The sequence below is a fragment of the Loa loa genome, assembly GCF_000183805.2.
Source record: "Loa loa unplaced genomic scaffold supercont3.780, whole genome shotgun sequence".
Lineage (NCBI taxonomy): Eukaryota > Metazoa > Nematoda > Chromadorea > Rhabditida > Onchocercidae > Loa > Loa loa.
In genome coordinates, this window is record NW_018108960.1 from 1 (window position 1) to 13,104 (window position 13,104).

The 13,104-nt window shown below is 32.6% G+C and overlaps 3 protein-coding genes across 3 annotated transcripts; 1 reads left to right on the forward strand and 2 right to left on the reverse strand.

Annotated features, from left to right (window-relative positions):
* Window positions 1-609: 609 nt before the first annotated feature.
* On the reverse strand, window positions 610-3,264 carry LOAG_08192 (hypothetical protein; the record flags this gene model as incomplete). The annotated part of the gene is made up of 5 exons (XM_020447636.1): window positions 610-675; window positions 973-1,230; window positions 1,594-1,794; window positions 2,467-2,571; window positions 3,241-3,264. 5 exons carry the CDS (start codon window positions 3,262-3,264, stop codon window positions 610-612), a joined length of 654 nt encoding a protein of 217 aa, XP_020302154.1.
* Window positions 3,265-5,516: 2,252 nt separating this feature from the next.
* Window positions 5,517-7,228, forward strand: LOAG_08193 (hypothetical protein; the record flags this gene model as incomplete). Its single annotated transcript, XM_003143725.1, has 4 exons — window positions 5,517-5,609; window positions 5,940-6,027; window positions 6,231-6,337; window positions 7,040-7,228. 4 exons carry the CDS (start codon window positions 5,517-5,519, stop codon window positions 7,226-7,228), a joined length of 477 nt encoding a protein of 158 aa, XP_003143773.1.
* A 346-nt stretch (window positions 7,229-7,574) lies between these two features.
* On the reverse strand, window positions 7,575-12,552 carry LOAG_08194 (PDE1B protein; the record flags this gene model as incomplete). Its single annotated transcript, XM_003143726.2, has 13 exons — window positions 7,575-7,752; window positions 7,845-7,984; window positions 8,320-8,482; window positions 8,805-9,007; window positions 9,213-9,314; window positions 9,417-9,542; window positions 10,267-10,367; window positions 10,550-10,690; window positions 10,829-10,945; window positions 11,291-11,354; window positions 11,474-11,647; window positions 12,154-12,267; window positions 12,497-12,552. The coding sequence occupies 13 exons, from the start codon at window positions 12,550-12,552 to the stop codon at window positions 7,709-7,711; spliced, it is 1,545 nt and encodes a 514-aa protein (XP_003143774.1). The 3' UTR covers window positions 7,575-7,708.
* Between the last annotated feature and the right edge of the window lie 552 nt (window positions 12,553-13,104).

Sequence of the window (13,104 nt, forward strand, 5' to 3'; positions counted from 1 at the left end):
TAATAATAATAATAATAAATAATAATAATAAATAATGATAATAATAATAATAATAATAATAAATTAGAGAATAAAGAATAAAATCGTAAGGAAGGGAAAAGAAATAGAAATGGGAAATGTTGATTAGTTTTCGAGACTTTCGAGAAATCAGAGAAGCAATGTTTTGCACATGAATGTTAAGAAGAATATCAATAATGTTAAATATACAAAAATAAAGACTAGAGAATGAAACAACAAAATGAACGGAAATTCATTTCAAGATCACAATTTTTAAATGAAAGAAACAACTATTTTCGTTTTAATAGAGGACTTGAGCGAATCGTATTTAATGCTATGAAAATTCTTTGCCACAAATAAAAACTTTGAATGACATAAAAGCAAATCTGAATTGAACTTCTAAAAAAAGTTTGTAGTATGATTTCAGATTTTGTGAAAAAATGCAAAAAGTGCTAATTCTTGCTGAGACGAGATGAACTTTCTGTGCTTTTAATATTAAATCGCCTTTAAAATGAAAAGTCAGAAAATTATGTGGAATCCGCAACTTAATTAATTAGGAATATTTTGCAACTTTCTAAGGGCGGGATGGAAATCCATTTTTCGATAAACTATTCATAGGGACACATTTGATGAGCAATTATCATTATTGGTCGAATTATCACCGCGTAAAAATATATCCTGCAAACAAAAAAAAAAATCAATTTCAGGTAAAATCGAGTTTTCCTGAAATTTAGATTATGATTTAATATTAAGAGTGATACGACCAACTTCCAGAAATGAAAATTATTTGAAAAGTAAAAACATCCTTAACATATCACTACCTGAGCTTCCTGTTTTTAAAAATCCTTTCACAATGAATAAATGAATTAATATTACTGAAAACAAAAGGTACTGGGTCTATTTGTTAATCAGTTACAGAGGACAGATTAATAAGAGAAGGATAAGGAAGTTCAAACCGATAACTGTAGCTCTAACCTGATCACATGATGAGACAACTATTTGCATAGATTGAGCTTCGAAAAAGAAATTTAACTTTGATTTGAGAAAGTGAAAAGCTGAAAGTGAATGAGCTAGCATACTAAGGAGAAGCAATATGACACCGGCTAATGAAAGTGTTATCCATAGAGGTTGCTTGGGCTGAACTGCCTGATCCAGGTAGACATCAGGTAACAAATGATCGACCTGGTCTTCGTCATACACCATTTCCACTGAAGCTGGCACATGTTTGATTTCCTGTGAAAAATGTAAATAATAAAAAAGTAACAATTCATGTGAGATTGAATTTTTCACGAAAATCAATTGAAGCTTCTAAAAATTTTATTTCATATCTTTCATTTTATAAAATTTAACGTGCCATAAATTTTTTGCTTTAGGTAGTTTCAAATTTTTACTTGAAAAAAACTTGAGGAAACTATAGAAAATCGTGATTATAGGAAATCATTAATTATCATATCCTTTTATCGATACATTTCCATATTATATTTTGAATATATTGCAAGCTACGAATGCCATAGTTTTTTAAGATATCTTAATTAGCTTTTGAAAGAAGGATAGACAGAATATTACTATACAAACGCCAAATGGTTAACGGTTTACCTGTTCAAACTGGATTAGTTGTTTCCAGAAACCAATATTTGGTCTCACCAAGGACCTCTTAGAAAGCATCAAGAAATAAGCATCACGAAGCGATCGACATCGATATTTGGTAAGAAAAGCGAGACAAACTGTGGCTGATCGTGATACACCCGCAACGCAGTGAACTAACACTGCTCCACCATTTGCTATGACTGTTTCTATCTGTAATTTTCAGATACATTTTCCAAAGATTTTCTGGAATGAATGAAATCACTTAGAATTCTTATCAACGATTATCACTAAGATAGGTAATGGTTCAGAGACGGTATCAGTAGTATTATAACTGAAATATTGCTATATATAAAATGAATCGTGAATCTGTTATTATATTACTCCAATAAGGACACCGTAAATGACTTTCTCTTTATATTCTAGATGATGTCATAGTTGGTTTCGGAGAAAAGTAAGGGAAAGACGCCGAATGCCAAATATAGCCATCCAGAAAAGGATAAAAAATTAGTGCTAGGTTTTTAGTTCCCTCAAAACATATCTTTTTTATTCATCCATAGCTTTGTTTGGAGTAAGTTCGTCCACTAATAGGTAAATATGTTAGCAAGCTAATGTTATAAAGTCCATTCAACTTATACTTAAAGAAAAAAGTAACAATCGTGACAGTTGTAAAAAAGACGTCGTCGCTATCAGCAACAATAAAGACTTAGATTCAATTTCACTCTGTAAGATTATTATATAATTACTAGGACTAAGTTAATACAAATTCACTGAAACGAAGTTCGAAAGTTCAAACTGAAATAAATTTATCATCCCTTATTATAAAATTATCATTATTATTAGAATGATTTGAACAGGAGAAAAAAAAATGCACGAATTTTTAACCTGATCACTAACAGCTTCAAGATGAGGGTAAATATCAGTTTCTGAGGTATCATCGATCCATAATTTTATGCGGGGTATATTTCCCAGCGTTTTCGAATTGGGGACCTGCGAAGCATAAAAATTGTGGTTGTGAGAAATTTCATATCCAAATGACCAGATCTTTTCTACATTTGTTGGCTATAAATGTAAAATTTGAGAACACCTGGAGGACAGAATTTTTATTTTCACTGTCATAATAATCAATTTGATAATTTATTAAGAGAAAAGTGATTATTTTGTACACTTGTTGCTTATTTCTAGAGAAAATAAGTGAAAAGTATGCGAAAAAAACTTTCCATTACCCTATTTTTTTAAAAAAAAAAAACAAAGCAAAATTACATTAGGTTAACCTCACGCAAAAATATTGATAAGGCTTGAATATAATGCTTTTTTTTTAACATTGAATGCGTCCGATACAGTTATTGTTTTTCATGATGAATATTCAAATATTATCTGACATTATTAGCCCACAGCAAATTTCAGCACTCGAAAAGAATGAATTTATTCATTGTAAAAGAGCTTAAAGAGGTTTTAAAATATTTTGTAATTGTAAATTAGTTATAACACTTGTACTGGAACATTAGGGTCGTCCAGCAAAGGATAAAAAGTTGAAACTAAACGTTTTAGCTACTATTTCACTTTGAAAAAAGTTGATTTCTCGCCAACTATCAATATGTTGGCAAACGTCAATTACACCTTTTTGATACATAGAAAGATTCAAGAAATATAACTAACTTCATTAGTTGCATTGACGATCATCGTTATTCCATTTTTTCAATATTATGGCGATTTAATTCGCTGACGCCACATATGAAGAGACCGGGCACTATTTGCGACAATTTGGCATATTCTGGACTGACCTGATACGATACCTGCGTCTGTATCATCTCCAGTAAAAAGTTAATTAGTATTGAAATACTCCAATATACTATAAGAGACTACTTGATGTGTATGCAGTCCGACTGCAAAAATAAACTTCTGGTGAAAATGAAGCCGTGTTGCGCCATCTTAGATTATTTCTTCAAATAGTCTTAACAAAGCGCGCGGAATCTGAATGTATTATGAGAGTCAAAGCATATTTATATGTGGATGTTTTTGAATTCCACTAATAATTCCTTTCCTATGCAACTTCTTGCTTTCATCAGCAATATCTGTGAGGTCTAAAGCAATATATAGGACAAATGCTTGAAACAAAGAAAAATTTTGCCACAAACTTATCACGTTTAACGTAATCGTATTTTGCCTATACTAATATGAACTCTATTCTGACGGGGGCCTATGAAGTCACAAGTGAAATAATATATGCATAACCGTGTTGTGATTTCGAACGTAATTTGCGGACATCTAAAATATTTAAGCTTGATTTATCATTTCTCCTATATATTGTTTCTCTCAGTAGTTTTCAAGTTATCTTTATGGAATAATTTACTAAAAATGATGGTAACTAATTACGAATGAGCAAATTTTATAATCCTCTACTTTTTTCAGTTTGTAACTTAATTAAAATCAGATCTATTGATTTTATCTGCCGCATTCTAGATGATTCGGTATATCTTGTCGTTCACTTTAAGTGCTTTGCTAACAACGACAGTTGTATGCTATGATTACCCAAAATTGAAGTAATGTTACGATTTATCTGTTAAAATAACTTGGTAGCAATTCACAAAAATGTTTGTAAGTGGAAATTAATAAATTCTAATTGTGTTTTGGTTGCTTTTTTGTTTTTGAAAGTCACTATAATTTTTGACTTTTTGCATGCATATATATAAGGGAAATCTTGAAATTTCATAAAGGACTAAAAGGGAACTGATCTATTGGGATAAGACAACTGTTTAAATTTGGGACATTGGTCTGTTTTCAGATAAAATATTTAAAAGGAGAACTTTTAAAAAGCCTAAAAAATGTCCATTTTTAATGTTAGGTGTTAGTTTCGGTCACAAACACATTGATGCTTCATTTTGGTATAACTGAAACGATTAGAATCTAATTAATATAAAATGTTTGGAGCATAGTAAGAATAACAGGTGCAAAATCTATTTTTGAGTTTGCCTATTCGAATGGATTTTCACTTTTCGTATTTTTAGAAAAGTAACAAGAAGTGATTTAGACCGTGATAGGTTGAAAATTGTTTCAGTTTGATTTTTCTTGATGAGTTCACAGATCTAATCAACGGTGTTATCATCCCTCTTATTTATGAAATCTCTAACAAGTATAAAAATGAGCCTTCCTTATTTTTGACACGATTTTAGCTGTCTCAATCACATCTACACTATCTCTCTCGTCAACAAAGCCTTATGTCCATCAAATACCATTGTCACTTCAGCAAAAGAAATTTTAAAGTTTCAGAGTAAAAAAACCGATAATGAAGGGAAAGGAATAGTTGACAGGTTTTTAAAAAGTATCAAAAATACGGCAACAGATTGAACATTATTCAGAACCGGTTATATTTTACATGATAGGAAATGTGTGGAGTGGAGTGAAAATAATTCACTGTGATCAAAAGCAGTAGTAAATACTGATATATTCTCATGCATAATACAATGAAGATTCTCATTCTGGAATGTTTTCACTGTCACAGAATTATTTAACCATTATCAGTTTCCGTTTTACAAACATTGAAAATATCTAACTTTTTGGGGCCAGACATTTAGTGCATCTTTTCATTCAAATGTTAAACATCTGCAAGAAGAGAAACTTACATATTAACTCTAAACAGGGAAAAAATATTATGATGTTTAATTAAAACGGCAAGACGCTAATTCCGAAATGAAAATCTTAAATTCTTTCATTTTGGATGGGCATCATGAACGAAAGGATCGTCTACCTATGTTTGTTACAAGAGCGCTGATGGCTGAGAGAGTTATACAGTAAAGCAAGTCTGACCACAAGAAGTACAACAAAAGAAGCGGATAATATCCTTAGGCGTTATTAGCGAGGCACTGCTTTTTCTGCATTGTTTTTTCCTCCTTGGGACTAATTCTGCGTATGTTTCCAAAGGAAGCAGCAGCGTTATGGATGATGATATGTCTCTATGTTTCTTAATTCGAAGCCAGAGTGAACCACTGATGATAATCTATATGGCTAAGGCTGAGGTGGTTGTTTCAGTGAGTTCTTGTATCTCCTCTCTGGAACTTTTTTTCAGTGGAAGCCAATGGCGAGTTCGCCATAGAGCACATTGTTAGGAAGGCAGTGATCCTCTGTCCTGGAGACGTGCCCTGTCCAGCGCAGCTGCATTCTCAGCAGCACGGCCTCATCACTCTTTCAAGTATTCTAAGGAAGCAATGCTTCTTTGAAAACCGACCGCTTATTTTACGGGATTTCGGGTAAAGTTTGAGATTTTTCCTGTCAATATCTCCCCAAAGCAAATCTGTCTTCATGCTTGAGAGAATGCTTTAAATACGCAAACAAATCGCTAAATTCGAAGCGATTTTTAGATTTTGAATGCAATCATAAATTTGACCAAAAATAAACATTATGTACAGTTTCATTCTCAGAAAAATATGTCAAATGAAACTTGGCCTGGTGACATATGAGCAAAACAAACTATTTTTAATACAATAATGATGGGAATAGTTTATTCTATTCTGTAAAACATGCGTTGCAGTCCCGGACATGTATAGACTACATAAATTAGAGAAAGAAGATAAAGTATAAGTTGTAAAGAAATATCAGATGTATCTCTGATAACAGATAGTTTGTAAAACCTAAAATTTAGACGATTGTAGGTATTTGTTTGTCAAAATTTAACTACGAGAGACAACAATGGGGAAACAAAATTATCATAATGATAATGTTAAAGGTAACGATTTTGGACGAGATTACCTTGATAAAGGTAAAATGGAAGAATTGTGATTGCAGACCTTTCCCACATTTCACTTCAATTTCCACTTTTACTTTAATATCGAATAACACGATGAATTCACGTGGACAATTTAAGCAATGAAGAGTATGAAGCATTAATAGCACCAAAAAACTAATTCGAGAGGAAAATGTTGAAAGCAGAATAAGCCAGAGATGTTATGTATGCATGTATGTTTAGCCTCATAGACTTGGCTTGTTTGATAGGCTTGGCTAACTGCTATTACCCACTGTGTTATTGCATTGGCTGATGAAAATGTCCCACAAAATAATGTTAATCCTTGATTGGTGTAACACGAAATTTTGCTATATTTTTCCAATAAATTTACTATTAAATAACAACTTACTATTATCTCCGAAAAAAAAAACAGTTCGAATTGATTAAAAAGATTGAAATTGGATCAGAAAATCAAAAAACTAAGGTAAAGTGTAATTTAGCATAAATATTAGAGAAAGTTTCAGAGTATCAGACTGCTCAGACATCACTACGATGTTATGTGTGCCGCGTATATTTAGCCTTATAGGTTTAATGACTTGGCTAGCTGCTACCCTTTGCGCCATAACTGCATTGACTGATGAAAGCATTTACGTAGTAACTCCATTACTCCAAGCTGATTTCTTACTAATTTACTGATATTACTTTTCGTTTGCTTCATCTGGTGGTTCAAGTTTTTAGAATACACATGCGATACGCGTGCATCAACATTGTGTCATGTATAGAATATCGTCGTATGAGCATGACATCATGTCACCGTTCACTGCACCGAGAACCGATCTGTACAAAGCACTTCCTTTCCATTTAGTGTTTGATCATTTCAACGATGATAGCTATACGTTTCACTGCTTCATTCGACGACAATCGTAGTAAATTACAATCATAATAAACTTTTATAAATGCTACTTATTAATTAATACCAACACAAACGACCACTGACAATTATACCGCACCATTTTAATAGTTCTATTTCTGTATTTTAGGATTACGTATACTTTCCGTACTATAGTCTTTACTTTAGCAATAAACCAATGGCATCGTGGTTAATCGAATGAATCAGAAAACATTTATTGCAATAAATTCTAACTATTGATTTTTCACTCACGCTAATTTAGCTTTTTGCTCTAATTTGCATATATGTGTTCAACAAAAGGCGTTGTAGCACAATTTATAACTTGGATTCTCGTACATTGGGTTGCTTATAAATTAAAAAAAATCATTGGAAAATTCAAAGTAGCACCGCCAAGATGACACACTTTTGCAAACCATTCAATGCTTCCCTAAAATGACATTTGAAATGTTGAAATCAAAATGCAAATGTCAATTTTGTGACTTCCTTCGAGGATTCCATCATTTGGCAGCGATTGCTTGGCTTTTCTTCCTTTCATCTTCTTCTGAAATGGAAAGACAGTGTATCGATTCAATCATATCATCCAGAATACTCATGCTAATCAATGATTACAATTTTAAGGAAAAACATGCTGACCTTTGGCAGCCCGTTTTTTCCATCGATCTTTGTTCTCCTGCATGAATTCCATCCATGGTGTTGGTATTTCCAACTTTCCCGCTTGATTTAACGGTAAGAAACGAAATGAACTATTCCTTTCATTATAGCTTGTATTTCCCCTGAAAGAAATCAATTACCGATCTTTTCACATGAAGTAGGGATGAAATCGAACAGGATGTAGTACAATTCAATGTCCAATGGAAATTTAAATGTCTGCAGAGGTTTCAGTGTAGGAAAGAAGAGGGAAAAACAATTAGAAAAAACTTGGCTATGCGTAAATTTTGAAAGAAGCCCGACCAAAAAATTCATTCTAAAAGATCGGTCAAAAATCCAATTTCACTTAACAGCCATTAATTGTAACATTCATTTCCGATATAAACCTTTCTTAAAATTCATCCAATGATATTACTTAAACTTTTCAAATGAATCTCATCTTTCACAAAAAAGAACAAACGTTTCTGATTCCTGGGTAATATCGACACTTGGTAATAATGAATCAGAATTCTCGGACAGCAGAAAAGTATTTGATGACCGTAACGGTACCAGTGGTTCAATTATTCTCGTCAACATCTCCCCACAAATGATCATTGTCGGTTCAACAATAAAATCAATAAATCCTATCAATTACGAGAAAGTTAAAGTAAAGAGTTTTTAATGTTTCACTGAGAGTGAAATTTAACAAATGTTTTGCATAAAATTTGAATAAAGCATTTCTTGATGATAAAAAAATGGAAATTACAGAATTACTTGTCGATTACATGAAGAAGAAAAATGTTTGTTTTTCATTTCCACAAAGTTTATTTCTTGTTATTACAGACTTTAATATAGTTATTATTGCCATAAACCTTATTGTTATAGGCCTTAAGTGCCTTTAAAAATAAGGGAGAAGTACTTTGTAGTACCTCTCACTTCTTTTACATAGATTTTAAAAGTATTAACCGATTTGTGAATCAGCAACATGCACAGTATTTCTGTCACAAAGAGGCGAATACGGCAGACCCATGCTGGCTTCAAGATCACCCTGGCGAAAAAATTCCTCAAGAACGCCTTCAGTCCATCGGGAATGCAATTCCCACGGTTTCGAGGCATGTGATATATCACAAGCATGCACAATGAGGCAAATAGCTTTAGTTTTATCAATACTAAAAAAGAGATTTAATTTCAGCTAACGTTTTCCTCACGGTACGTTTACCCCAACATTTCTAATAATTTAAGATTACAGCATGATGATTCAGTCTAAACCCTACTAAGACTACTAAGATTCTGCAATGGTTCAGGTTTGGAAGTGAAAAGAATAATAATAATAATATCCGACCAGTGAGACTGATATGAATGAATTTTTCTCACCCCTCAGGCGATGATAACATTGCTTTCATGGTTTTAATTTGTGCGAAATGACTTGACATATCTGTTGCGAGTACGATTTCAATCAACAAATTGCGCAGTTCTCTGAAAATTTTCAAGCGGAATGAAATTTTTCATGAATAACAATCACTTTTGGATTCAATGAATGGAATGTATGAGAGATATGGATGATTATAAAAAGACTACCTGAATTCTTCTCTGGTTAACCTTTTCATGATATTTTTGTCGTCTTCTTTCAGCAAACGAAAGGATGCACTGATATGATGATTTTCCAGAACATTTCGATCATTATATAGCAATGCGTAATGCGATCTTCAAGATCATTTAACTCAGTTTACTCTTTTGAAGGAAGTATTGCTTAAAGTTTCAATGATAAATATGAATAGTATCAGCAATTTAACGGAACGGTCAACTGACCTCCGTTTTAAATATTTTAATGTACCATACAAAAAGGAATGTTCATATATATTTTATAGGTATATGTAGCAACGAATTGATTCCTCAGTAATTTTCTCACTGATGATTGGCTGATAGTAAATCTTCAACCTTTACAGGAAAGCTGAGAAGCACAAGTTTTCCAATCTACCCCGATCGAGCCCTGATCCCGAGGGTAACTGTGTTGGCCCCTACGAAAGTTGTGTAAATTTTACTTTCGAACTCACATATTTCAAATCCAATATTGGTTTTTCCACCACTATCCTCTCAACAACTTTCTAATATACCCTATAACCTTGATCAAAGAACGGATTTGCAGTCTTCTGAAAAATTGGAAATTTCCGAAAAGTTTTTTTGAAGTTTTTGCAACTCTGCCTTCAAAGTATTCAATTTGAAAATGGTATTGTTATTTTGAAAAACCTTGAAAGGTCAAAGACTGGGTATAAAAGTTATGTGTGTTTGGGAGATGAAATGACATTTCAATATTAAAAAGTGTATCAGTGCCAGCAAAACTCTGAAATTTTTAAACAGCGAAGAAAATGGAAAACCTAAATTAACTAATAGACAGATCACATGATTGAATGAAGCAGAAATAAATTACCCGGCCTGGATGTGGAAGTTGTTTGTGTGGCCCGTATGCTGATAATCATGTATCATGGCACCAAATATAACTGCTAACGTGTCTAGATCTGACAAGCTTGTCTGCAAGTTGTCCTATCATGTTTAAATTTGGTATTAAACGCCAAACAATACTTATCATTTTTTACATCAGTGTACTGTAGTTGGTTGTAAAATGGTTCAAGTAGCAATACGAATAAACTAAGAATGGAAAGCATCAGGTTCAAAACTCTAAAATTCTGAATGGCCATAAATGAAAAGCATACAGCAAAGCCAGTCTGTGACAACATGAAATGTGAAGAGGCGGTCACATCAGCAGCGTGGATGATGTTATGGTACGGGTTGTTGTGTTTACTGTATCCTACTTCCAAGGCCGCAATGTAATTCTCGAGTGTTTGCACGGGGATCTGCAATTTGAAAAGCGCCATTACAAAACCAATGTAACATCAATATTTTTGAACATATGCTGAAAGATACTAATAATAATAGTCTTTCAAACTTTTCATTTCAAATTAGCCATAAACCGTTGAAATTGAAGTAGGAACCTTATAGCGGTCAAGGAAACGATACCGGCTGAAAAGTTCTAGGCCAACATATTTCAGCGCATGTCCTTCTGATACTTCATTCAATCGGAAGCAATCAAATGACCAGCTATTCAGATTCTGTAGTTTACTTTTACTTATTTGATTTCTACTTCAAAACTTCACAGATTCCCACGAATTTTGATAAAGCTATGAAAGTATTTCTATTTTAGTGCAAGTTATCTGAACATATTGACGATATCACTTAATCTGATAAATTTGTTACGATTTTTTTCATTTCATAGTTGCATTTCGAAAATAGTTTAAATTATACCAATTTACGGTTCATTACTAGTTTAATACTTTTTATCGGTTATCTTAATTTTAATTATTCTTTATTAGTATAACTAAAAATTACTAGGGAATTTTGCTGAGAAAATTTTTATTTTTTCCAAATTTTTGAAAATAGCAATAAATTCAAAAGACCTTCATCAACGCAACAATATCTGGTGGTAATGAAACGAGAAGTACCTGCGACTTCCGGAACATCCTGGAAATAGCAAATGAATTTTCACATGTCACCGAAATGTATTACTCCCAACAATATGTAAATGGAGGGAAAGGAAGGCTAGGATTTTTTTGATATCAAAATGTAGGAAAAATGCTTACTTATCAAAAAAAATTCCTGTAAGTATGGCATTAGCTACCGATTTAAGTTTCGGTTTTTCACGTTTTAAATCCACCGACTGCTTTGTAAATGTTGCCGCAAGCCATTTACGCACTTCATCGGAAACTACTTCCGGTTTAACATCGGCCAAATCATTCTCTTCATCACAGATGCGTCTGCAAATCGTATATATTTCGACTTGACCAACTTATATGTTTTAATTAGATTAAACTGAGTGCGGAAAAATAAACACTGAGATGGAATTCTGCAAGTAACCATAAATAAATCGAAAAAATTTCAAATTAAAGCAATTATCTGACTTTGAAAAGTTTTTCAAAATTTGATACTTCCTAGACTTCAGTACAATAAGTGCTTCAATCTAACTTGCAAAAGGTCTAACTTGCAAACTGATTAAGGCATCTACATATAATCACCATGATAATCAGATATTTTAATCAGATCATTTAAAATTTATGCTTACGGTAATAAACATAGTTCCGATATGACACTCACAATGATAATATAATCATTCCTATAGCGGCTTTCTATCTCTTGAAATAGGGACCAATGCGTCACGATTCACGACCACATTATTATTGTTTACAATTTCAGTAATGTTACAGTCATCAGTACACAGAGACATCACAGTAATCAATAATGTTTTAACCTATGGATTGGTTACCTCGTTTCATCCATATACTCAGTTTCCAAAAGCAAAGTCATATATTCGAGATTCTTCTTGAGATTATCCATTGAAAGTTGACCGCTATTAAGCTGATGCAATATATATCGCAGCCTGAAATTCTATTTATTTTGACAATCTGGAATCAGATATTTTTTAAATAATTTGTAATATTACAACAGTAAGTTTCGGTGTGTGGCAAAAAATTTTACCTTCAAAATAAAAAAAAATAGCAAACGAAAAAAAACCTATAACATTTAAGGTAGTAAAATTACTGGTAAATATACATTGAATTTCAAAGAGAAACATTTTCAACTCAGTTTATACATTGTCTTTTGCTTACCTGCATGCGTGCTTTCGTATTGTGAGATTATGGGATCCATAGGAATTGCCAAGCATTATGCTTTGTATCTATGACGGAAATACGGAAAGAATTGAAATTCACTATTTATTGTTTCTTAAATTCCTATGCAAATTTTCTGGCGAAAGAAACGATGCTTACGAAGAAGAGACACACTTGTTTGGATGTTTAGATGTCTGAATCCAGTTGTGAATTCAAATTAGTACGGTGTATCAAAACCAAGATTTTTCCACTTTCAAAGAATGATTAAAGAAAGGAAATTGCAATTTTTGCTACGGAAATTTTCACTTTCCAAAAAAAAAAAACTTTCCATATGGATAAAAACTGAACACAAACGGCGCAAAGGACAGTCACACTCCTTAGCATTTAATTAATAATTTGTTAGATGTAAAGTCAATCTCCATGACTACAACCACGATTGACATCTTCAGTTTATGCTTTTAGATAAATTATTTGGCGGATGTAATCAAGTAGAGCTTCCATGTTAAGGTGACAACGCATTTCTACTAGAAGCACAAATCTCTTTGAGCCAAAAATCAATCGGTTATGATCCAGGTGGATGTGTTATGTTGCTCTCAAGTAAATAGGAT